The sequence below is a fragment of the Dermacentor variabilis genome, chromosome 5 (genome assembly GCF_050947875.1).
Source record: "Dermacentor variabilis isolate Ectoservices chromosome 5, ASM5094787v1, whole genome shotgun sequence".
In the NCBI taxonomy this organism is placed as follows: Eukaryota; Metazoa; Arthropoda; class Arachnida; order Ixodida; family Ixodidae; genus Dermacentor; species Dermacentor variabilis.
Window position 1 is genome coordinate 49,153,665 of NC_134572.1, and position 25,540 is coordinate 49,179,204.

The 25,540-nt window shown below is 48.7% G+C and overlaps 1 protein-coding gene across 4 annotated transcripts in view; it reads right to left on the minus strand.

Moving 5' to 3' along the window:
• The window catches only part of LOC142582567 (uncharacterized), a 281,846-nt gene that overhangs the window by 9,358 nt on the left and 246,948 nt on the right, over window positions 1-25,540 (minus strand). For all 4 annotated transcript variants that reach the window (XM_075692429.1, XM_075692427.1, XM_075692428.1 and 1 more), the window contains 6 exons: window positions 14,870-14,985; window positions 4,726-4,977; window positions 1,957-2,040; window positions 1,647-1,823; window positions 743-1,015; window positions 107-230 (listed from right to left, as the gene is read on the minus strand). In XM_075692429.1, coding sequence (XP_075548544.1) covers window positions 107-230; window positions 743-1,015; window positions 1,647-1,823; window positions 1,957-2,040; window positions 4,726-4,977; window positions 14,870-14,985 — 1,026 coding nt within the window. The remainder of the gene's footprint in view (window positions 1-106; window positions 231-742; window positions 1,016-1,646; window positions 1,824-1,956; window positions 2,041-4,725; window positions 4,978-14,869; window positions 14,986-25,540) is intronic.

Genomic DNA, 25,540 nt, shown 5'->3' on the forward strand with positions numbered 1-25,540 from the left:
ATGAGAGATAGTAAAATTTATAACTGCTGCAGTAGTAACCAGAAGCTCATAAAACTAGCCCTTCAAAACTTGCTATAATGATGTTCTTGTTTTAGACATGACGTACCGAGCTTGATCCGCCTTTGCTTGAACGTTTTGGCAAACTGCTCGAGCTCTTCCAAGTCCGTCATTTCCTCTGGACTTGGCTCCGCTGGTCTCGATTTGACTTGGTGAGGACCTGTCGGCGCTTGCTGCGGTACAAAAAGAAGGGCATGCAGAATCTCACGATAAATCTCTCGAGATAGCAGTGCGGCATCTGACAGTGAAACAGTATGACTCTAGGCGCGTAAATGACATTATAAGGTAAGCCACCTCCCGTGGTGCAATCAAGCGCGCACACAAATTGGTTGATGCAGAAACCTTATAATAACTGCGTTAAGTAGAGCACAAATTCATCAAGTGACTACCATGGTCCTCAATTTAAGAAAGTGAAATGCCGCGCTATGAGCAGATAGAGTGATAGAGGTTCACAGGCAGGTATGTGGTTCTCTTGAGACCTGATGAATGGCCACTTGACATCATTTCCTCCCATTGCAAATGCATAAAAATATGTAACGCAGGCTTTCATTACCCTTTCTTTTTGCATACAAAGTCACGAGGTTCCTGACGACGCTGCTTCAGTAACTTGCGTTTACAGCTCTCGAGGAATGTTGCTTGGACAACGAATTAGATCACGCTGTTCAAAAGGGCCGGCGCCACCAACCTTGTGCTGAATGTGAGCCATATTGTGTGGCGACTGGTGCAATGCCCGGTTGTGCCCCTGGTGCTCCTGTTGCTGTTGCTGCTGCTGCCGCTGTTGTTGCTGGTGGTGGTGTTGCTGCTGGAGCTGGTGCAGCTGTTGCTGAGCGGCAGCGGCAGCGGCAGCCGCCACGGTGGCTGCCGCTTGCGACGAAAGCACCCCAGGGGGCAGCGCCTGGCTGGCCTGCAGCTGCAGGTTCTGCAGGCTCTGCTGCATCAGGCCCTGCTGGAGGAGACCCTGCACAGCAGCGTTACTGGGAGATCAGTCTTGTCCAAAGCCAGACTCGCTTGAAGGAAGCTCTAGCCAGGGGCCAATTGCAGTTTCTAGTTTACTTACAGGTGAAACGCAGACAAACAAACAAACAAACAAACAAGCAGACAGACAGACAGACAGAGACAGACAGACAGACAGACAGACAGACAGACAGACAGACAGACAGACAGACAGACAGACAGACGGACGGACGGACGGACGGACGGACGGACGGACGGACGGACGGACGGACGGACGGACGGACGGACGGACGGACGGACGGACGGACGGACGGACGGACGGACAGACAGACAGACAGACAGACAGACAGACAGACAGACAGACAGACAGACAGACAGACAGACAGACTGATGGACGGACGGACAGACAGACACGTAGATAGATAGATTACGATGTATCAGATGAGAATACAATTATTAAGTTTACGCAAACTTTACCTGGAGTGCCCTCTCACGAAGTAATAGGTGGGAGAAGGTAAGACCCAGAATATGCCAGTGTAGTCACTGTCACGCGACGGTCACTGCAGTTCATGCACTCTAATGTTTGCCATGCCCGAACGTATCCCGTAAGATAAATGCCAATACGGGACTCATACCTGGTTCTGCAGAAAGAGTTGCGCTTGTACATTTGGTGGCAGCTGTCCCGGCTGCAAAAACACAAACTGGCCCATTTGATTCTGAAGATTTTGCTGGTGCTGCTGGAGCTGCTGTTGTAGCTGCTGGAGGTCCTGGCTACTGACAGGAAGCCCAGGAAGACCTGAAGCCGTTGGCAACTGCGATGGGGGAGCAAAAATGGATTGCTGAGTCTTTAGGGCAGGCAGGCACCAGTTCCAAACAAAAGCAGACGCAGGCAGCAGGTGTTCTAGCTTTTATACACTACAACAAAAATTCAGCAAGCATCCTCACCTTGCCTACGTGCTGCAACTGCTGAGCCAATCCAGCCTGCATTAAAAGGTTCGACTGTTGGCCCTGAGCTCCAGCTACCATCAGCTGCAAAGGTAAGTGAAACAGAGGTCTACAGTGAGCCTGTGGTAAAAAAAAACAGAAAGACTAAGAGGGAAATTTCGCATTCAAATCACTAATCTTAATGCTCAAGCATGCACTGTTGAGGTGACATCGTTGCTTCTCCGAGCGCTCTTATAAGTTGCGGAGTTGTTTACCTTGTAGGGGAAGTAATGAAATAATGAAGGGGCGAGACCAGGAAAGCTCGTGGTTTTAATCGACAGAAGCGAGGAAAGTGGAAGGCACCGCTTAGAGGTCCGGCATATCTTGGCAAAGGAACAGCGGCTCATAACAGGAGGAGACGACACGCATGAGCGCTGATTAGCAACCTTAGCATTTATTCGTCGTGCAGATGATCATTTTTAAGCTTTATGAATTTTTTTGAAAATTGCCTGTGGTAGATAGCATAATTCTTGTCCTTGAGCTACATTGTTCGAAGAGGCAGACATTCCTAGCACGAGAAATCTAAACACATATTCAATTAATTAACAAAAGATCACTAATTACCTTCTTAATTAATTGCCTTATGGCACATATTCCAATTTACGAATTGTTGCCGATGAGCTTGCAAGACGTGTACGATTGAAATGAATTTCCAGCGTGACACCAGTTTCGAGATATTATTTGCCGAAGTGTGGGACGAAGAACATAGGCATACCAAATAAAAGAGTGTTTTGTTAAAACAGCTGGATGGCTACACTTCTAGAGTATGTAACTCGTCTTTCAAGAAGCTTTGTCTCCTCAGGCACAAACTAAAGCACACTCCCTCTGGTACTAGATTACTGGCTTACACTTCACTCATTCAACTGAAATTAGAATATGCATGCATTTTTTGGGATCCCTATAAGAAAGCTAATATTAACACTTTAAAGATGATCCAACGTAAGGCTGTCAGGTTTATTTTTTCTAAATATAGACTAAGTGACTCTCTTACTAGCATAATGAATCGGCATAATATTCATACGCCACAGCTATGCAGAAAAATACAGACTGAAATTTATTTTTTTATTAATGACAACTTTTTATCCCTCCATCCACAAGTTTATGTTAAACCACTTACAGTGCGTCAAACACGACATCGTCACCCTGATTGTTTAACACCTTATACCACCTGAAATAACCTCTTTTAAGTATTATTTCTTGCCGCGCACTATAACAGATTGGAACAGCCTGTCATTGTTGCAATTGATAAGCACTGATTCCATTGAACACATGTGTCTTTAATGTTAACGGTATTGCTATGTTGGCATACCTCGTTACTACTTTGTTTTAAGTTTTTTTACACATGAATTTGGTTTGATACATTTCATATCTTCCTTATTTACTATTTGCAGTATTCTGCAAAGTTCGCTCGTTTATCAATACACCTCTGGTAGTTGTTGCCTTTGTTTCTCGCGAGAAGGGTTACAAGTGCTTGTATGTGCGTATTGCCTTTATTCTGACGCCTTGAGCTCCATATGATACTGTTCTAATGTATGTCAAGTTATATTCCTTCAGTGTATTTTCAATTAGTCGTATTTAGTTGTCGCTTTGATTTTTTCTGATCATTGCGTAAGTTGCATTTCTTTTGTATTCGTTCTTTTTTCATATGTAATAAATAAATAAATAAATAAATAAATAAATAAATAAATAAATAAATAAATAAATAAATAAATAAAAGTAAGTGGAACAACAGTATATTTTGAACGGCGAGTGTAACGACACATATCTCCAAGCTGGCGTCATTCTAGAAATTCATCTCAAGTGGTACGCCTTGCCAACTCACCGGCTACAATTCATAAATTGCAATATGTGCCGCAAACTAATTCATTCGGAAGATAATTAGTGAATGTCTTGTTAATTAGTTGAATATGTGTTTTGATTTCGCGTACAAGTAATGTCCGCCTCTCCGAACTATCCACCTCAAGGACAAGACTTATGTTATCCGCAACAGGGTATCTTAAGCATTCCGTAAAGCTTAAAGATGATCCCCTTGTATATGCGGGCATCAGCAGGCGCAGCTGAGCAGAAAAAATTGACATATCACACTTTAGGTATGAGAACTCCTTTTTTGAGCAAAAATATCTAAGGCTTGCTGGGTGGATGGATGTTATGAGCGTCCCCTTTGGAACGAGGCGCGGTGGGTTGCGCCACCAAGCTCTTGCTATTATACTGCTTAATGTGCTACCTAGGTTAAAAAAAGAAAAAGGAAAAAAAAAACATCATGAACTCCCACAACCATATTCCCTGACCCCCTATTTTGAACTTTGCTTTTGTAAGTTTCCGTTTTTTTTCCCCATTTCCCTAGTTTTCTTCCACCAATGTTCCAATCGCCTCTTACTAAGCTCTATTGCGGACATGTTTACTTTTCCCCTGCTCTCGCTCAACCCAAGGGCTTCAAGGAGGCCAATGGTGCCTAAATCGACCGCTGGGCAGACGTCTTCACATTCTAATAAAACAAGCTCCGTCGTTTCCCTAGCTTTACCGCAGCAAGCACATGCTTCTTCTTCCGTCTTATATCTCGCTTTATAGGTGCGCGTTCCAAGGCGTCCCGATCTCGCTGCCGCGGGTCTCAGCGCCACCTGGTGTGTGTCGCCTCGCACCTGGACCTATTTTAGAAGCGCCGTTTCTTCGCACATGTACAGGCACCAACCTGGTCGAACTGGCACTCGGCAGGCGCGACGTACAACATACCTGGTTGAGCGAGAGCTGTCCGGCGGCGGCCGCCGCGGCCAGTGCCGCGGCCGCCGTGGTGGTCACGAGCGCGGACGGGGGCACGGCGGGCGCCGGAGTCGAGGCCGCCGCCAGCATGCCGGCCATGGGTCCCGCCTGGCCGTTGGCCGCCGCCGCCGACGCCTTGCCGCCGCCGCTGCCCGGCGCCACCTTCGCTTCCAGCTGCTCGTCGTCCATCTCGTGGAAGAGGCCCGACCGCGCCGACTTCTTGATCTGGCGGAAACGCGCGCGAGGACGAATGCGTTTAATGCAGATCGACACTACCCCTTCCCCCACCCCCGGACGCAGCTAATTTGCCTACGCTTGAAGCAAAATATCAAACACACAGCTATAAAATACGCCGTAGTGGAAAGAGGGGCGGGCGGCCACTGGCGACTACCGCGGCGGGAACATATAACGTCGTAGAACACGTGATAGCACAGGCCTATATGATTCCGAAGTGTTCACAGGTATGACATAGTGTGCCCTGAGGTCTTGAAATTTTTTTACAAGATCCGTTACCAGAAAACAAAAAATTTAGGCTGCTTCGACAGAGGGCGCACCACCAACGTTGGTTTGATTGGGGAAACAAATGGAGAAGCTCGAAGCGAGACCCGATGTCGGCTTCGGCATTTCGCGTAGGAGCGGGAAAAACTAAACTAAACAGCGAGGCAAATATGCGTCAGAAACGTCATTACATGAATGCCAATATGAGAGAAGACAGCGCCAGTTCAGCGCAATCCGCAGGACACTCAAAGCGACAGCTGCAGCAGAAACGTCAGAACGGCACATGGAATTTTCCTTGCGCAACAGATTTATTTCAAGTTGGTTGAGAGGCAAGCTTAGTGGCATAACTTCTACGTCTCGCATGTATTTAAAACAAAGGAGAGACACTATACTGCGCTCGATGTACGGCGGGTAAATGAGTTTACGGCATACGATGAGCTCATTAAAGCGAAGCTTCCTTTGTCTCTTCTAGCCCTCTAGGCGTTCGTCGCCGTTTCCTCGCCGGATACATTTGTGGATAAATTTACGAAGCTTACATGCGCTCCGAATGCGTGCACCACCAAAAAAGGATCGTCGTATAAACCATGTATGCTGACCGCCAAAGTATAGCGCGAATAAGCGAAACTGTGTTCTGTCGTAATAATAATAATAATTTTTAAAAAAATCCTGCATAAAGCCTGCACGAACAATGTCGGCACATAGGCATCCCTAACGCACACCTAGCTCTTAACGAAATAGTGCATTGTATTGAACGGCGCCTTTGATTTGCTCGTTTTCTATGATTTAGCCACTCGGTATGTGCTACGGGGTAAGTTCCCATTTTTGACTAATCTCTCAGTATGGGTATGTGACACTGTGAAAAAGCGGCGATAGAAGTTGCTTATTGACTTAAAAACGCGCTAAAAGACTCTCTCTCTCTCCGTCTCTCTCTCGTACTGTCTGCAACCGACATTCTTCTTCGGACTATCAAGTGAGTGTGCCGTAAAACAATCCTTGAATGAAACCGCCTTCCCGCCTCCTTTGCCGCCGACACCGACAGCAAAACTTTCGAGACTGCAATTGACCATGCCTTTTGTGAGTAGTGTTATGTTACGTATTACTTTACTGACATTTTTTTTAGTTCACAATGAATCGTCATCATTTACCACTCATTTCCGCAACGCCTTCGTTTACCAGAAGTACTTCGAACGAACGAACGAACGAACGAACGAGCGAACGAGCGAACGAACGAACGAACGAACGAACGAACGAACGAACGAGCGAGCGAGCGAGCGAGCGAGCGAGCGAGCGAACGAACGAACGAACGAACGAACGAACGAACGAGCGAGCGAGCGAGCGAGCGAGCGAGCGAGCGAGCGAGCGAACGAACGAACGAACGAACGAACGAACGGATTCCGAACGAATCTTCCGATTGAACCTTGAACGCACTAGATTTTCAGTACTGGGCCAACAGCGAGCACAAGCCGGCGACGCGTGGGGGCGTCTTACGAGCTACAGATATCGAGACAGGAATTCACGCTAATCGTTTGTATCATCATTTCCCCGCTAGGCTCCAAATAGACGTGTAAGAGCTACGGACGTCTTTCATTCGCCCTCTGCGCCACAAATCCATCGCACCGACCATCCAAAGAAACGCGCGGAGTAAATTTATTCCTCACGGGGTCGAGCAACAACGCTGGGCTGCTCGAACGAAGCGTTAGCAGCATTTTACCATAACATTACCGTTCTACCGTTACCGCATCCCCTCAACCGCGCATGCGCAGTAAAGCCGCGAAAACACCGCTACCGCAAGGGGCATCGGTAGGGGAAACGGTAACGACATATGCTAATGCTACGCTAAAATATTCCACACTAGGCGTGGGTAAATTTGTCAACGGGTAAAAAGCTTCGCGCAAGTGGCAAAATATGTAATGCAAGGTGCCATAGAATCGAGAAATAAACTGGATCGTCGATAGGCTCCTATTGTGAAAAAAAAAAAAAGCGCAATACAATCCTTTCGTTATCGCGAACACGTTCGCTATGTAGGTCACATACGTACGCTTCCCTCGCCCATCCCCACCCACACACACACTAACGCCCACACGCACACAACGGCCATCTGTGTGCGTTCATTACGCCGAAAACGCAATCCACTTTTGTTTTGCATGCGCATGTTGTTCGTAAACACAAACATTAAAAGCAGAAACATGAAGCCAGGTCATAGTGCAAGTGCGCGCGCTGAAAGGCACAACAGGCAACACCCGATCGAAAGGAAACTGCATTATGCCTCAGCGTTTGCGGAAACACGTAAAAACCCCGTGTATCCGTGGTATAGGCGCACCAAAGCGCGGCTACACGTGCAACAGCAAATCATACCTTTCGGTGCGGCATCACAACATCCCAAGTGGCGCAGAGGTTCGCGCCAGATCCAATGCGGTGCGCGAACAGAGAGAGTTTGGGTTAACAACCGTTTCCCAAAACAAACCACATTGGCTCTCTCGGGAGCGGCACTCCAAACAAAGCGCAACCCAGGAGGAAAAAAACGACGCGGAACGCCAAACTCGCCGCAAACGTCCAGGCACAGGCCGCGCATACAAGCCCGACCAAGTGATGAGCTTAATCGAGCGGTAATTGTGTTTTCTTGTTCTGTTTAGTTCTCTTTTTCCCGGGATGGCCAGGTCAAAGCGGTGACACTGGATTTGCGTCGCCCCGACGCATTTGAAACTGAGCTCGCCCCTCGCGGCGTGAGTTCATTTCGGGGGAAGATGATGTGGCCTGAATTCAAACATTTCAATCTGGCGCGGTCTGACATGTAATTATATCGTGGAATGTTTATAGACGAGGCGCAGCGATTCGAAACGCAGCGAAAGGGAAAACACTCGTTTGCGAGCGGCGCAGTCACGAAAGAAAAAATAAGATGAATTACTCCGAAAGCCAGTGAAAAACACGACATGGCGGAGTCGGATGTAGAAGATATTGCCTATAGCCATAGCCGAGGCACGTTCGCAGTAAAGTTGAGCCGCATTGTTTTGCTCATTTGTCCCGCAACAGCAGGCGCGCACACATGCGGTCCGGAGCGTGAAAGGCCTGCGATATGCTAACCGCGGATGGATAATGAGCTCGAATGCAGACGACGCCGAATGACGTTGCCGGAATGGAAAATTCCAAAACCGTTAGCTACAAGTTGGCTCGTTTGAAATAATGTGCATATGCAGGCTCACTGCGCAGCGCATTTCTTTTTCCATTTCTGGTCTGTCACTTCAAAACGGAGCGCTGAACCTCTATGAAACAGAGAAATCAGCTAAAAAAGAAACAATGACAAAAAAGCAATCATTTCCGCTGGCATTAGCAAGGAGGAACAGACTTCATCTGGAGCCCCATGGCGACTTACATGGTTCTTCTTTCCTCAAAACTGCAACGTAACCAACTGCAGGCCCAGACGAAAGGTCATGTTTTTACAGCAAAGCTCCTGCCTCTCGGTGGTCGGCATTTTTCGTGTCCGTCCGTGAGCAGAAACCATCATTTGCAATGGCTCAAGCCCCCATCCCCCATCCCCCAAACAAGCAAAAATGTAACGGATCCTCCCACTCGTAATGCAGAGACTACAAGCACTCAGCAAGGTGAAGCGAACAGCGCATACATCCATTGGAATCACGCGCACAACGTACAGAACAGCGCACGTTTCAATAATGAGCAAGCTCAAAACAAGCGTATATCATCATCATCAATGGCTCATACCCCAAGTAAGCGAGCAATAATGCAATGGCTCATATCCCTGTAATCAAGTAAAGAATTCAATGACTCATACCCCGGTAAGGCAGAGGCTACAAGCACTTAGCAAAGTGAAGCGAACAAATGCATACATTCATTGAAATCACCCATAGAACACACAGCACAACATACGTTTCAATAAAGAACAAGTTCAAAAGAAGCATCGGAACCATAAATTAAGCATTGCATACCCCCCTTAGGAGTGTGCAATGGAAGTCGGTGGTAACTCCGTTAGGCAGGATACCAGTAAGCTATCGCAGGAGACGAAAGATCTGATCAAGAAACGCCAATGTATGAAAGCCTCTAACCCTACAGCTAGAATAGAACTGGCAGAACTTTCTAAGTTAATCAACAAGCGTAAGACAGCGGACATCAGAAACTATAATATGGATAGAATTGAACATGCTCTCAGGAGCGGAGGAAGCCTAAAAACAGTGAAGAAGAAACTAGGAATTGGCAAGAATCAGATGTATGCGCTAAGAGACAAAGCCGGCAATATCATTACTAATATGGATGAGATAGTTCAAGTGACTGAGGAGTTCTATAGAGATTTATACAGTACCAGTGGCACCCACGACGATAATGAAAGAGAGAATAGTCTAGAGGAATTTGAAATCCCACAGGTAACACCGGAAGAAGTAAAGAAAGCCTTGGGAGCTATGCAAAGGGGGAAGGCAGCTGGGGAGGATCAGGTAACAGCAGATTTGTTGAAGGATGGTGGGCAGATAGTTCTAGAGAAACTGGCCACCCTGTATACGAAATGCCTCATGACTTCGAGCGTACCGGAATCTTGGAAAAACGCTAACATAATCCTAATCCATAAGAAAGGGGACGCCAAAGACCTGAAAAATTATAGACCGATCAGTTTACTATCCGTTGCCTACAAAGTATTTACTAAGGTAATTGCAAATAGAATCAGGAACACCTTAGACTTCTGTCAACCAAAGGACCAGGCAGGATTCCGTAAAGGCTACTCAACAATAGACCATATTCACACTATCAATCAAGTGATAGAGAAATGTGCAGAATATAAGCAACCGTTGTATATAGCTTTCATTGATTACGAGAAAGCGTTTGATTCAGTCGAAACCTCAGCAGTCATGGAGGCATTACGGAATCAGGGTGTAGATGAGCCATATGTAAAAATACTGGAAGATATCTATAGCGGCTCCACAGCCACCGTAGTCCTCCATAAAGCAAGCAACAAAATCCCAATAAAGAAAGGCGTCAGGCAGGGAGATACGATATCTCCAATGCTATTCACAGCGTGTTTGCAGGAGGTATTCAGAGACCTGGATTGGGAAGAATTGGGGATAAAAGTTAATGGAGAATACCTTAGTAACTTGCGATTCGCTGATGATATTGCCTTGCTTAGTAACTCAGGGGACCAATTGCAATGCATGCTCACTGACCTGGAGAGGCAAAGCAGAAGAGTGGGTCTAAAAATTAATATGCAGAAAACTAAAGTAATGCTTAACAGTCTCGGGAGAGAACAGCAATTTACAATAGGCAGCGAGGCACTGGAAGTCGTAAGGGAATACATCTACTTAGGGCAGGTAGTGACGGCGGATCCCGATCATGAGACGGAAATAATCAGAAGAATAAGAATGGGCTGGAGTGCGTTTGGCAGGCATTCCCAAATCATGAACAGCAGGTTGCCGTTATCGCTCAAGAGAAAAGTATATAATAGCTGTGTCTTACCAGTACTCACCTACGGGGCAGAAACCTGGAGGCTTACGAAAAGGGTTCTACTCAAATTGAGGACGACACAACGAGCTATGGAAAGAAGAATGATAGGTGTAACGTTAAGGGATAAGAAAAGAGCAGATTGGGTGAGGGAACAAACGCGAGTTAGTGACATCTTAGTTGAAATCAAGAAAAAGAAATGGGCATGGGCAGGACATGTAATGAGGAGGGAAGATAACCGATGGTCATTAAGGGTTACGGACTGGATCCCAAGGGAAGGGAAGCGTAGCAGGGGGCGGCAGAAAGTTAGGTGGGCGGATGAGATTAAGAAGTTTGCAGGGACGGCATGGCCACAATTAGTACATGACCGGGGTTGTTGGAGAAGTATGGGAGAGGCCTTTGCCCTGCAGTGGGCGTAACCAGGCTGATGATGATGATGATGATGATGATGATGACCCCCCTTAGCAGTTGTAGTAGTGGCCTTATTGCAACAGCTTCATGGACATCCACTTTCGCAGGGCTGGGATGGCGATTCAAATTTTTTTTACCGCCGGATGGTATATTATTGTAGTCGCTCAAACGTTTCTGACGACTGTGTCATCGCAAGCAAATGCTGCATTCAAGGCATCAAAGGGGCCAGTACGATTCCTACATATACCTGTATATGTAGGAATCGAACAGTTACACTGGACAAATACAGGGTGTCCCAACTATCATGCACCAAAATTTAAAAATGTGCAAATGCCAGGTACCTGAACAAAACCAAGGTATGTTGCCTGTCGTCGCTTGGAGATACACAAATTATGTTTTGCATTCCGCCTAATTACATAATTAGTCTTAACTAATGAATCAACTTCTCAAATATTATAATTGGATGAAAAGTGTCGATGATAAAATTGTAGCGCAACATGAAAAACTCCCGATACAACTTTATGTTGCTTAATACGTGCTGCATAGAGGTGTTTTTCCGAGTGTGAAAGACGCACGCGAATACACGCAATATTACCACGGACTTGAAGCTCGAGGCACTTTGCATGTGTTCGCGGGCTTCTTTCACGCTCGGAAAAACACTTTTATGTAACACGCATCGAGCAATTAACAGAACGCTGTATCATGAGTTTTTCATGTTGCTCCACAATTGTTTCATTAACAATTTTCATTCAATTATACCATTTGAGAATTTGATTAATTGAGGCTAGTTATGCAATTAGGCGGAATGCAAAAAATAATCTGAGTATCTCCAAGCGACGGCAAACAACATTACCTTGGTTCTGTCCAGCTACGTGGCGTTTGCATATTTTTAAATCTCGGTGCATGATAATTTGGACACCCTGTAAGTTGGACACCCCAGAGTAACTGATAGCACTACGTCGGTTAGACTATAAGCAAGATGCTAAGCCATGACGCCTGATAAGTGGTACAGCGCTCGTCTAACAACTGTGCGGATTTCTCGTCAAGACTGCCACTGTGGCTATTGCCGGTATTACTAGCCGACAATGACTCTCTCCTTCTTCCCCTAACTCCCAAGCAATTAATTATTGAAAGGGCACTAAGGATAAAGTCCAACGTTAAGGTTTACTAGTACATCACGCTTCCGCAACAGCAACACAGCCACTCATATCGTGAGAGTTAATTCGGTACACGCCAGAGAAGACATATATAAGCCGCGTTTACACGAACATACGTGAAAGTAGCGTATCCAAGTGCATTCGGGAAAGGCGATGCGACGCCATTTACATGTATAGCATTAGCTCTCGCGAGAACCTAGCGCTACACGCGCGAGTCGACCCGCGCCCGGAAATCTACCCTCGCCTGGGGCAATTAATGTGATGCGCCTTCCTATAGCGCACTGCCGCTGTTTCACATCAATGCGATGCGCTAGAAAACGTTGATTTTTCGAGCGGTTAGTCAGTAAAACCATGGAACACTACGATGTTCGCATATTTACCAGTAAGAGTAGTAGTACATGCTAGCAGTATTGCATATTACTATACTAATACTGTACGCGAGGAAGTTCGCGTCCCCTCCTCGTTCCATGCACTGACCCGCGCGTGCAGAACGCGACCGACGTTGACGGAAGTACGCCCGTCCACCGCATCTCCTGCACGGTCAGCTCGATTCGCGTATATATCATCCTTGGATGTGTTTTCTCTTATCGCTCTCTCTTATCTCTCTCATTTCGGCGCCGTCGTGCGATACGTTTCGCACGCGGCCACATTCGCCCTGGTGCCATTGAGGCATCTATATATCGCCCTCGCTGCGCACGCCGCGATAAGCAGGAGGTAACCTATAGGGTCCCTGACTGCGGTTACAGCATTCCCCAGGGACACAGTGTATAGTATCGCGTCTTGTCGGCTCGATAAGTGTTTTGCCCTGCTATAACAGCTTTCTTCGCAAAGAAGTACCAAAAAATTTTAGGCGGGAGGAGCTTCTTGTCGTTCTTTCCCCGTATACCCGCAGCGGTGGCTCAGTGGTTATGGCGTTGCTACGTTGAGCGCGAGGTCGTGCGTTCGATCCCGGCCCGCTCTCGTGGGAGGGCGGAGTGAAAGAACACGCTCGTGCACAGGCGCTTCGGTTGCGCGTCTACCAATCCAATTCGGAACTTTCCCGTACGCGGCGTCCCTTGCAGACCAATGTCCAGTTCTAGGGACGCTAAACAACCCAAATTTTCTCTCTTTCTTTTTCTCACTGCAAATCGCGTGAACCAGCGCCGCTCTCAGAAGGTTGGCGGTGAAAGTTGCTGCGCATGCGCGAACGATACTGTAATGTGACGAGCACTGGTTTGATCAAGCGGAGTTACTCTTGCTTTCAGAGAAAGGCATCCGCGTGATCGCGAGTAAAGTTTCTGCTTCTCACGGTTCCCCTGGTTCCCCATGGTCGAAGCGCCACCTGCGCGGCCTTGAAAGTAACGGAGCGGGAAGGGCCTGCCAAAAAGCGGCCATTCACTCTCAATACGAGGTAACGTGAGCCATATAGTTTAATTCGGTTGGAGCCAGGCTGCTCAACTAACAATGACTTTGGTGAAAGGTGGCAGAAGAACAAATAATGTTTCGAGAACCAGACGAAGGTAATATTCTTCACTTCTAGATACATCAGGAGGTAAATATTTGGAAAAAATACTGCTTTAAGCAACCACGAGGCGACCCTACAAATATTCTTCCCCGTAATAATACGAGCATTTTAGTACATCTAAAACAGAGGGGGGGGACGGGGGGGACGAGCCGCTCGGCTCTCTTTACCCCTGGATTTTCACAGGCTCGTGAGCCACAGCGCAGAAGGTTTACTGGCCAGCTGCCTGATGCTAAAGTTCGCATTCGACGTGACGTTTGGGGTTGAAAGAATGTTCCACATTCGCCACCACGGTTATAAACGATGCTCGCTAGCACTCGCAGGGTTAGAAAACCTACAAAAATGCACACTCAATCGATATGAGATCATTGCACGTGTAATGCAGCAGATGTGGGTTCTGCTTCCACCCGCAGCAAGTTCTTCTCATCCATTGTAATTGCTCTCTTCCATAATATTTGTACACTTTAATTAAAATAAAAGCTAATTTCCCCTATGATTCACCTGACTTCATCGCCTGTTAGTTTCACGCGGTTGTAACTATCCCCTCGGTTCCCCTTATCCTTCCTGACCGAGACACACACCCACAAGAAAAGGAGGGAAAATGATATCCGTAAAACGTAGCCAAACGCAAATGTCTCATTCTCGCATTCCGACGGCGTGACCCTTAAGTGTAGAAGCGGCGGTCTTCTGCCCGAAGGCGCATACGATGAGCAGGCCCCACCAATAACGTCAGAAGGATCGACGAGATTACGCATAGGATACTATCTCACTTCCACAGCTGCAGTTAAATATTTCCAGTTGCCCTTGAAGCTGCGAGTGAAGGCACGACCGGTGAATGGGGTCAAACGCAGCACCGTTTTGTTATTTCAGCGTATTCAGAACATGTCACTGCTAGCGTACCGACTCGCTTCCCATGTGGCGTAACAAATTCACAGCGAGTGTACTACTGCCACAACGCATGGAGCGATTGCGGGCTAATCACTATTAAAGATAACTAAAAGAAATCTAACAGCTGGGGACATGCAGCTCGGACGCCTTTTAGATAAAAAAAAAGCTGCACAACAACAAGGAAAAAATAATTATAAATGAAGAGCTGCCAAGCTAATTTACTTACGAGATTGAGGGCTTTCTCGGAGTCCATACTGTCTTCATCCTGACCCAGGTCGCCCGTGTCTTGACTAGTTGCACTGTCTTGTGTGTCGTTCGAGAGGTCACCGTTCATCCCTGGATCTAAAAAAAAAGGAAATAAAGAAGAGAAAGAACACGTTAGAGGAACACTCTTTGGGTAACTCCTAACCGACTGAAACAGTCATTGCTTCCAATCGAGAGCATTTGCACAAATGATAGAAACTTCCCAGCCGACCTTCCATCAACCAGAGTGCTCAAAATTTACAGCACACACTCGCCGAGGAAATTAGACGTGTGTTTGACTTCGTTTGGCATTCCTTATTATAGCTTGCTACGCAAACTGCTGCTTCCAACCCCTTGTACCCAGAACATTTCCCCACAAAACAAGGTCCAGCGCTAGTATTTCAGGTAACTCCAATCGTGTGAGAATGCAAAGGGCTGGAGTTATCCGCGGCTTAACGCAGTGACATCTTAACACAGTTAACTCAATATGGAGATTCGCGTACGCGAAGCTTTTACGGCGAGTCACACTTATAACCAGTTCTTCATTTCCTTACTCACTTCCGCAGTAAGCATCGAGCCATGATTAAATACATTACTCTTTCGCCCTCAATGAACCTCTTCCAGATGCACTCAGAACGGTGTTACAGATCTCGACGGAGGCTACACCTTTCGTGGTGCATACTTATCCCAGCAACCCAGCAAACCCCACCTGCTGTGTGTGTGTGTGTGCGTGTGTGTGTGTGTGTGTGTGTGTGCGCGTGCGTGCGTGCGTGCGTGCGTGCGTGCGTGCGTGCGTGCGCGCATGCACACACACACACACACACAACACATATGTAATCCGTGTAAAAGCACGCGTCGTTAGTGAAGCAGCGCGCGCTCGGTGCTGGTAACATCATCAAGACCGTGAGAGAATAAACAGCAACTGGTAGGCTTACGTGAGGTCTTTTCCATCGTCCCTCGAAGAAAAACAGTAAAAATAAAGTGAGGAGAGAGAGAGAAAGAAACTGATTCGGAAGCCTCAATGAGTTCCATCAGCGGTGAGAGCGCGTTTTACATGCTCATTCGTGGACCGTAAGCCTGGCGCACGCCACGGCACGCTGCGAAGGGGCGGGGGGGGGGGGGGGGGGAGGGTGCACGGCTCTAAAAAAGGTCGCCAGCTTCGGAGAGGGAGAGCGTCCCGAGCGAACGCGTCGCGGTGATGCAGCTGCCGCAACGTTCAAACAGCGTGACGGCCACGATAAGAACGAAAATGCAAAAGAACAGACGCACAGGGAGCGTCATTAACAAATAGCGCACATGCGAGAAAGAACTATATATATAAGGTGGCGGGAGGAGGGATGGGGGTGGAGAGATGAGTCTCACGCTGCGCATCTACGTACCCGAACCGCACATGCGTGAGGGACTTAAGGCGAGAGAGGGAAGGGGGCGACAACCACGGCCAGAGCGCACCCGGAAGATGAACGTCACGAGAGAGGGGGGAGTGGGTATCATTAAAATTAGAGCTCGTGCCAACTTTCCTCTTTTTTTCCTTCTTGCTACTATGCATGCAGGCTTGCAATTCCCTCTGTTTTTTCCCTTCAGCTTTCCTGGGCCTCGAATGTAGGCAAGAAGAGGAAGCGGCACGTACAAGTGGCGCGCCCGCTGCAGGGTAGACTGCGCATTCCCGTTCGCTGTTGTGGCCTTTGCCAGCCTGCATCGCCCGTTCGGTAACGCGTGCGTGCATGAACGCCACAAAGTGCAATGCGTATGGCACGGGGCACGCGCACGCGAATGCGCCGGCGACTAACATATGCATGCTGTTCTACGAACGACGCAGCCGCGGGCGTGCCGACGGCTTCAACCTAGCGAGTGTGGTTTGTCGCTGGCCGAAACGGCCCGATTACCAGGGGTGGGGGGGGGGGGGGTGTATTCTGTAAGAGTTCACCTAGTGGACTGTCTGCCGCTGCTGATTGGATGCAGCTGTACGAGAGAGGAGAAGAAGAGCTGCCCTAGCCAATGAGCAGCGGCCGAAATGGATAGTCCACTAGGTGGACTCCTACAGAATACCTCCCAGCGGTCGTTTTCTCTACCTTTTTATTTTTCAGCATTCAGTTTAAGCACACACATTGCTTAAACTGAATACGAATTGGACATATCGGTCTCGTCCTTTTCAAATAATGTAGTATTTTTATTGTTCAATAGAATTCACAAGCCCCGCATACTTCAGACAAGAAACAATGGCATAGCAACAGTGTTTTTAAGCTTACTCAACACAAAAATTGAACATAAACTCAAATCCTACATCCGACTCAGCCGTTTGGGTAAAAGTCGCTGATTAACAAGTTCTGTCGCCTATGAAATGAGAGCAGCGCCATACGTCGCATACGCGTACAGACCGCATTGTGTTCGTACTGTTCAGTTGTTTCCTGTCTTGGTCGTGGTCATGTGTTCCCAGTGTTCCCGATTCTATGGCAGGAAAAGCTTGAAAGCTACTGAACGAAAGGCTGAACAGAAACAAACCTGTTCAGCCTTTCGACAAGTTCACACAATGGTGCAATCAATAACAGGACGGTGACGTGCACACATTCCGGTCAAACTGTGAAAACTGCCACGTGCTCGAGGCTCTGCAACACGTGTTTTGCGACTGCCCTCAAGTTGGCACCACCGCGGAAGGCACCGAATGCTGCGTTGCTAGGCATGAGGTGACATATTTGGCCGAAGAGTGAGCACCACACGGTCGAAAAATCAGTTACGAGATGTATGTGGATTATACGCATTAGGAGCGGACGGACTCGAGTGTATTAGCTGAGGTCGACCGCTCTTCCTGTCATATATATAATAAATTATCCTCCCCCGACAAAAAAACGGCACTGCAGCCATATAATTCCTGACGTGAAGCCCCTAGACGCGTTCGGTCCATCTGTTAGCGCTGCAGAAGCGTTCTCGCACTAATTAAGAGAGTTGTATACAGAGGTTTCATGCTGACAGAGGGATCGTATATATACGTAGTCATAGAGAACGAAAGCCACGTTTCATGACGCAGGCACCGCCTTGGAAGCGATCGATGGCAGGCTAGTAGCAACGATAAAGTTATTTTGACGTTCTCGGTGCCCTTTCGTTTTAGGGGAAAAGCCATTTTTCTTTCTCTCCCCCCCGCCCCCCCCCCCCTCAACCCCCTCGGATATACGGAGCAATAAGGCCAATAACTGCACAGAAGACCGCACTGTGCGGGAAGCTAGTTGTGCGGCTGCTCATTATTTTTGAAAGAATATACACGACGCAACGGGGCCGGTGAACCCGCATCGATCCGAATGAACAAATTGCCAAGTTTAAAAAAAAAATACATTTTTATAACATGCCGATGGTGGCACATGCGCGCATCTGCGAGTCGGCTGTACCAAAAGCAGGCGGGAAACGGCAAACATGCCGCCCACGTCGGGCACGGCAGAGCAGTGCAATTCGGACAACGCACCGAGTGTGCGTGTAGTATACATTTGCCTGGTTCTGTCTCACTATAATCGCGCACATGAATATTCGCCGCAAAACAGGATGCACATATCAGTCCGATGCACGCGCGGAGCGGTACGCATGCACTATTTATACAGTCATCCCGCCCGCACGCCCATGCAACAATCTAAGCCGGCCAGTTTCCGTTCCGAGCCAAGCACTAATGAAAACAAAATACTCCTCCTCCGTACCAACATTGTGGCGGAGTTAGTAGCCGCATGAGCCAAATGAATGCACAGGTACAGGCTAGCAACCTGGTCGCACCAAAGAAGAGAAAGCAAGCAGCCAATTGCGTCACACGCTGCTTCCCACAAATTCCTCTCTTTTTATCGCCATGCACTAAATGAAATCCTTCCTTCGACATTTATATACGCTTTCTATCTTTCTTTTTTATTTTGTTGTCGTGACGGGTACCGAACACGCGCAAGATAAGTATATAGCTCCAACGGACTGCCAGCAACAGATGGTGCGCCCTCAAACTGCCATATCTTCGTCTGCGTGAATGCAAAGCCATCAGAGTTCGAATGCACGCGAATTTTTAATCAACCTCGTGGGTCTGTCAAGATTCGAAATACCAAACAAGACACACACCGCTCGAAATCGTTGCCACCGCCACCGCGAAGACCTACGGCAACAAAGAGACGCCCGATACATAATCGCATAGAGGACACTGACCCTGTAGATTTATTAGAAGCCAGGTTGCCTCACGGCTGCCAGCCGCTTTTTATCGAAACAGTTTGCTGCTTAATTATCTGCGGCCGTTGTCGGAGCGTGTCCAGTCGGAATGGACATAGAAGCAAGAGTACGTAATTAGCGCATTGCGCCAAACACTGCTTTCATATACGGCTCAAATTTTCTCGCAAATAAAAAAAAATTAAAAAATAAACAATACCCCTTAAAGTGACAAGTCGTGTCCTTACAACGTGCATCTTACCGTAACATTAGACAACGGTAAAGTAACATTTCCTCACAGATGCTGGAACAGATACTGAACAAAATAAATAAATAAATAATAAAAATAAAGAACTAGTTGTTTGTAACGATTTCATGTTTTATTTGCGCAACTTCATACAGGCATATATCATCATCATCATCATTATCATCATCATATATGCAAAGATGAAGAGGCACAGAGAAAAGGGCACTGAAAGAAGTTACTGACCCCACGGTAGAAAGCCTCAGAGCAGAGTCCATCTACCCCTAGTATTTTTACATTTCTAAACCTTTTTCATCCACTTTCTCCAAAACGCCCAATTGTAGGCCGATCCCTGACGGCGGGCATGTGCCATTTGTGCAGAGAGCAACAACAACCTCAGGACTGGAGTCTTTGCCGGACAGGTAAGAGCACCGGTCGATGAATATGACAAACACTAACGCGTGTTTTCCAAGACGCCAATATGCCAACCGGGCTTGTCGGCAAAACAAACATGAAAACAAACGTGAAAAACGAAATAAAGAAAAATAACGAAACAAAGTAAGATAAGAAAAGGAAAGAAACAAGAAAAGGCGGCGCAACAGCGGATAAAGCTTAGCGAAGAGGAAGCGTGGGCGACTCGGCCAAAGGACGGTCTCATTTCTCGCCCAAGATGTCCCGCCGTTTGCAAAGGCCATTGTGCGGACGCGCGCCCTGCTCCCATGCGCACCGCTTGTGCTGCCATCTCGCTTCTCCTCTTCCGCGACATCCGCATCATTTTCCGCTCCTTGTCCCCAAGCGCATCCACCGCGCGAGCCGCCGCGCACGCGTGCGTTTTGTGCCTCGCCCCCTCACACGCGTCTCGGTTCGTTCGAAAGCGCTCGCCTGCTCCGACATGCACAACCGCGGGTCCAAGAGGCTCGCCCACCAAAGAAGTAGCCAGCGAAGGCAGGCGCGGCTAACGGGGAGCAATAGAAAAAAAAAAAAGGAGAGAGAGAGACGCGACCAGCGGGGCGGTAACTCCAAGCGCAGCACGACACGCCGCCACGTTCAACCTCCTCTAAAAGGCTCCAGCTGCGTGAGCTACGAAGAAGAAGAAAAAAAAAAATGGCAGCCGCTGCGTCTGCTATTCTGGTCGGCAACAGAGCGTCCCGGCCGACGCCCGCAGCGCGCGCTCCGCAGCACGTATTCCCACAACCAAATGACGCAATGAACGTCGTCGGGACGGCCTTTCTTCTGCTCCCTCCATTCAGTCCCGTGGTGCCTACGCGTGCTATCTCCCTCTCCCGTACGCTTCCACTTTCAGCTTCCTTTCCGCCATTTCCTTCAGCTCGCTCCTGCAAACGCCGGAAGAATAAGGACGTATAACGGAAGCCGAGGAGCACGCGAGCCTGCCCGGCGTGGTCCCTTCCTCGCCGTTACTTTCACTCCCTCTTTTTATATCGTGGCTCATACGCAAGGCCAGCCACCGATACACCTATAGACGTATGTATATACTATGTACACGGCGCATGTGGCGCATACGTTGGCCGAACACAAATTGTTTCCTCACGCCCTCTCCGCCTCGCACACGCCTGCGCGGCATCTATATACGAGCACGCCGCGCAGTAGAGCTGTCGAGGCAGCTTTATGGCATGTTGCTGCGTCTTTTACGGCGCTATTACGCGCGTTGCCCGCGAGGTAGCGCCCGCCGCTTAGGAGTGCCGGGATGAATTTTTAAAGGCCGATATCTCGCCTCGTGTCCCCCCACCCCCCACCCCGCTGGCTGGTCCCCTGGATATACGTCTACACGCGCTGCTCCAATCTCCGCGAGCAGCTCGCCAATACAGATATGCACCACGTATATATACAGCGTTATGCGAAGGCATTCGAACACGCAAGCATGTGCCTTTCCAGGGCTCACAAGGTACGCGGGCCAGCAATCGCGACGCTTTACAACATACAGAAAACAGGAGTGAATAAGCGGCCGAAATTCTAGGACAGGCTTTGCAATCGGCTTCTCGAGCGTTCCTCAAGAAGCGAGACGGTGAACTAAGAAATGAGAGAGAGAGAGAGAGAGAGAGAGAGAGAGAGAGAGAGAGAGAGAGAGAGAGAGAGATGACCGGACGCACGGTGCGAGATTCGAGCCATCGGGGCTCGTTCAGACTGGCGATTCGCGCCTTGGTGTGCGTGCGTGTGGACGCGCGTTCTCGCAAACGCTCCAACTTTTGCGTGGCTCGATCACCGGATGCAGGTTCGCGCGTTTCCTAAACCGCGTAGCGCGGCCATGAAGGCGGCAGCAATGTGCTTTGTGCACTTGAAATCGATTCTTGGCACGGAGCCTTTAAAGATTTACCCGAAAAGGGAGATGTGTTTTTGTCAAACTCACAAGATATCAAGCATACCAACCAGCTTGAATGATTCTGAGGGAGCTTAGGGAGTTTCTTTTTCGTGATCGTTGCAAAACGTTTTCAAAACCTTCGCTTCCTTTCTAGCTAAGGCTCCGTCCGGCGATCTCGCGTCGAACAGCCTTCTCTACCAGTTGGCCTTGTCTCACGACACGCCCACTGATGCTCAGTGCCTCGCTTACAAAAATGCCGACGAGTTCGATAAAGAGAAAAGCGCGAGAGGAAGACCACGCGATGATTACTAATAACTTTAAGGCAGGTCGATCACCTTAAGCGATGTGAGCAAGGGATACCAATAAGAGAAAAGTATTTTATATCGGCGCTCAGTGTCGTACTGCGCGATATAACGCCACACCCACCGTGGTGGCGTAGTACCACGGCTTTGGTGTTTGTCTGCCAAGCCCGAGGGCGCGGGATGAAATCCCGGCCGCGGCGGCCGTATTTCAATCCAGGCAAAATGTAAGAACACCCACGCACCATGGATTGGGTGTAAGTTAAGGAATCCCAGGTGGTCAAAATTAGTCCCGAGTCCATCACTACGGCGTGCCTCATAATCATATCGTAGTTCTGCCACCTAAAACCCGATAATTTTTAAACTGACAACCCCCATTCCCGTCGATCCCCCAACCAAACAATAGAAGGAAACTTTGTATAGCTAAAGAAAAACCTGCGATTGTCCTGAAAAATTTCACAAGGCAAAGCTAGATTTTGGGTCCCTTGTCCGCAACGAAACGTCCACGCATGCGCGTATATTTATGACGCGCGCACATCGGGCAATCGCACCGGAGCTGATCGGGGAGCTCTGAGCGTCCCTTACATTGACAGTTCAGTCACAGCGGGAAAGACCCAACAGGGACTCCGCCTGAACGAGAAACCGTTAGCCGGAAAAGACGACAAAGGCGGTATGCAAAGGACCGATTACCGCAACCGCGAAGCGATGGAGAGCTTATTATATACGTATACACATCAATCGGACGAGAGAGACCGCAGGTTCGTGCCCGTCGCCGCAGCACTGGAAGATGCGGCGGCTGACGGGCCCGGGCTCGAGTCGCTTTTATCCTCGCGTCGCCCCACGCGCCGACTCGCTGCCATTATGCGACGACCAGACGTCGCGGGCCGTAATCCGATTACGCCACGTACGGTGGGGGCTTCCGACGACGTTGGGCCTAGCACGAGCCGGGCGTGTGTGTGCGTATATGGCTGGCGTGTACGCATACTTGCAGCCGCCGCTGCATGCCGGCGCATTACAGCCCCGGCTGCAGAGACAGGCCGAAACAGGGCGACAGCTCCTTTGACGCGTGCCCCGTTCATGCTCCAGATGCAGGCGTGAATACAGAGAAGCTCTGCCTGTGTGTACGGATTGGCCGCTGCTGTGGTTGCGCGGAGAGCTCTCTGATCGGCCTCTATTCTGGTCCCAGTGGATCGTTTACCCGTCTCCCCTTTTGCTCACTGGGGGACCCCAAAGCGCCTCTCCATTCGGGGCTCATATACGAGCTTTCTTTACATGCGCGGGTTGCTCTTCTGCGGTCCTCCGCACTACCCGGGGGGAAAAAAAAATCCGAGGAAAATTCGATTTCTTTAACCCGAGCGGACTGAAAGGAGTGACAAATAGGCACCCGTGACAAACTGAAGAAGGCTGCAAGTGTTTGCCGCGTTGCTTTGCTCGGAACAGTCGGGAGAGATCGCATGCACGCAAGCGGCTGAGACGCGCTCCACGCTGGGAGCTGCCGACTGCGACAGTCATCTGCCAAGTGCGCCTGTGAGCACGACATGACGTGGTGAGGAAGCTCGGGCAACAAGCCTTGGTAATCCGTTCAGCATCATGCTAACTGCGATGGAGATCTTAAGAGACAGGAAAGTGAAATGAATTAAGGCCGGGATACATGGAGCGTCTTTCTCGACGAATTTCGCACAGCAGAAAACGCGGCGGCGGCGTGTCGCCCAACGTCCGCTGGCTGGGGATACATGGGGCGAAAAAGCGGCGGGTGCCGCCTCAATGTGGCCAGACAAGGCAAAACTGCTTTAGTCAGCATGAAATGCACAAACAAAAGTTTATAGACCTTTGCTCTTTCTTTACAACAACAAAATACAAAACGAAAACTATAAAACTGTCTAAAACTCGCTCCTTCAGTTGCTTTTAATAATGTATCAGTATATTTTGTGCCTGTTTAGCGGAGAGATCGCGGTGGAAATAAGCGGTATGACGACGCTGTGCCGAATCGTAAAAGACTGACGTACAGACGTGTCTCCGTCTTTATAATCTTTATATTCGACCCTTCCACTATCCCACAATATGGGACCCTTCTGGAACGCGCAGATAAGCTTATCGTTAAATTCCACGCGAGCTTCCTTTGAAGCCATGGCCGTGTCGCTAACACAAAGTGTCAAGCCCGCGAACAGAGAAGCGCGCGCACGAAAAGCATGTGCCGGCGAGGAAGACGGAAGTCACGGAGGCGTCGGTCAGTGAGCCATGATTGGCTGCCCTTGCTGGCTGCTTCCGGCAACGTCCGACGACGCGCGTCAACTATCTGGCGGGTCCTGATCTGCGGCGGCGGGCGTTTCTTTCTCGACGCTGGGCGAAAACCGCTGACTTGCTGCCGTAAAAACGCTCCACGTATCCCGGCCTTCAGAGATGCGCGTATTCTTCCGATACACGTTGCAGTGCAGCAGAATAGGCAACGGCGCAGCCAAGATGGCGTTCCCGTAAAAAGAAACACCTCTACTACGCGCTTGGCAATCGTAACTGTATAAATCACCTGACCAATCTGCCGTTCCAATGCGCAGCAACGACAGGGCTTGAAAGCGAAAAAAAAACTACGGCTTCCAGAAAACAATCAAGGCGCACCAAGCAAGCTGTACTCTGTGCATGCACGGAGCTGTTTTTTGTGCGTGGACATGGCGCAGGTGTTCTCCTCGAATACTCAGAGTAGGTGAACAGAAAGGGGGCACGAATAAATGCATCGCCTGCAAAGTAAGCCGCAGAGATGCGACCAGCTCGCGCGCATACGACAAGCCAGCGTGTAACGTCGCTCATTTCCATGGGATTTGCTCACTCCCAAACCAATTTGGACACGACTGGGCGGTCACTGAACCCGTTACTCAACTGCAACGCCGAAGCTTACGTGCATCGTCAGCATTACGCGGATACTTGCATACTTTGCTGAACGGAAAGCGGGGCGATTTTCTTACCGGATAAGCAAGTTATTCGTCTGCAGCTTTCGGTTCCCTCGACAGGAACATTTAGGCCGCATTCATTCACTGGCCTCTCCGAAAAGAGAAAAAGAAAGGATTCATTGTCTTCACATTCCCTACCTCCCACGCCACACAAACAAAGAAAAGGAAAACAAATATGAGAGAGTAGCGAGAGCGACCGAACTCCGTTGATATGCGTAAGTATTTATGTACGTTGGCTTCACGAGGATCTGAAACGTGATCCGCATGACCAGTTGTATGGGTGCAGCGAAGTCATGACTTCAAAAAGACAAAATCATAAGAGGAACGACTGTTCAAAGAAGGGTGTACTGGCGACAGCCGAAAATGTATGAAGAAAGCATATGTCAGGCACCAATTTATTATAGGTACAAACGTTCACGAAATACTACATCTCGTAAGACACTGCAGGAACGTTCATGTGACATACAACTGCACGCGATGTGTAAATCAGTTTGAAAGTCTTCGTCAAATCAAAATTTGAATCAATCAAATTAAACCTAAACAAAAGTGCAAATGCTACTGAGAGTCCTGTTCCGCACTGTTTCAGATGCCGCTTTACGGGCGCACGACGCGATAATCAATCGATGAAAAGCGAGCTCTTCCTGCCAAGAAAAAAAAAATAACAATCGCGAAGCAGTATGAACGCTCACCAACG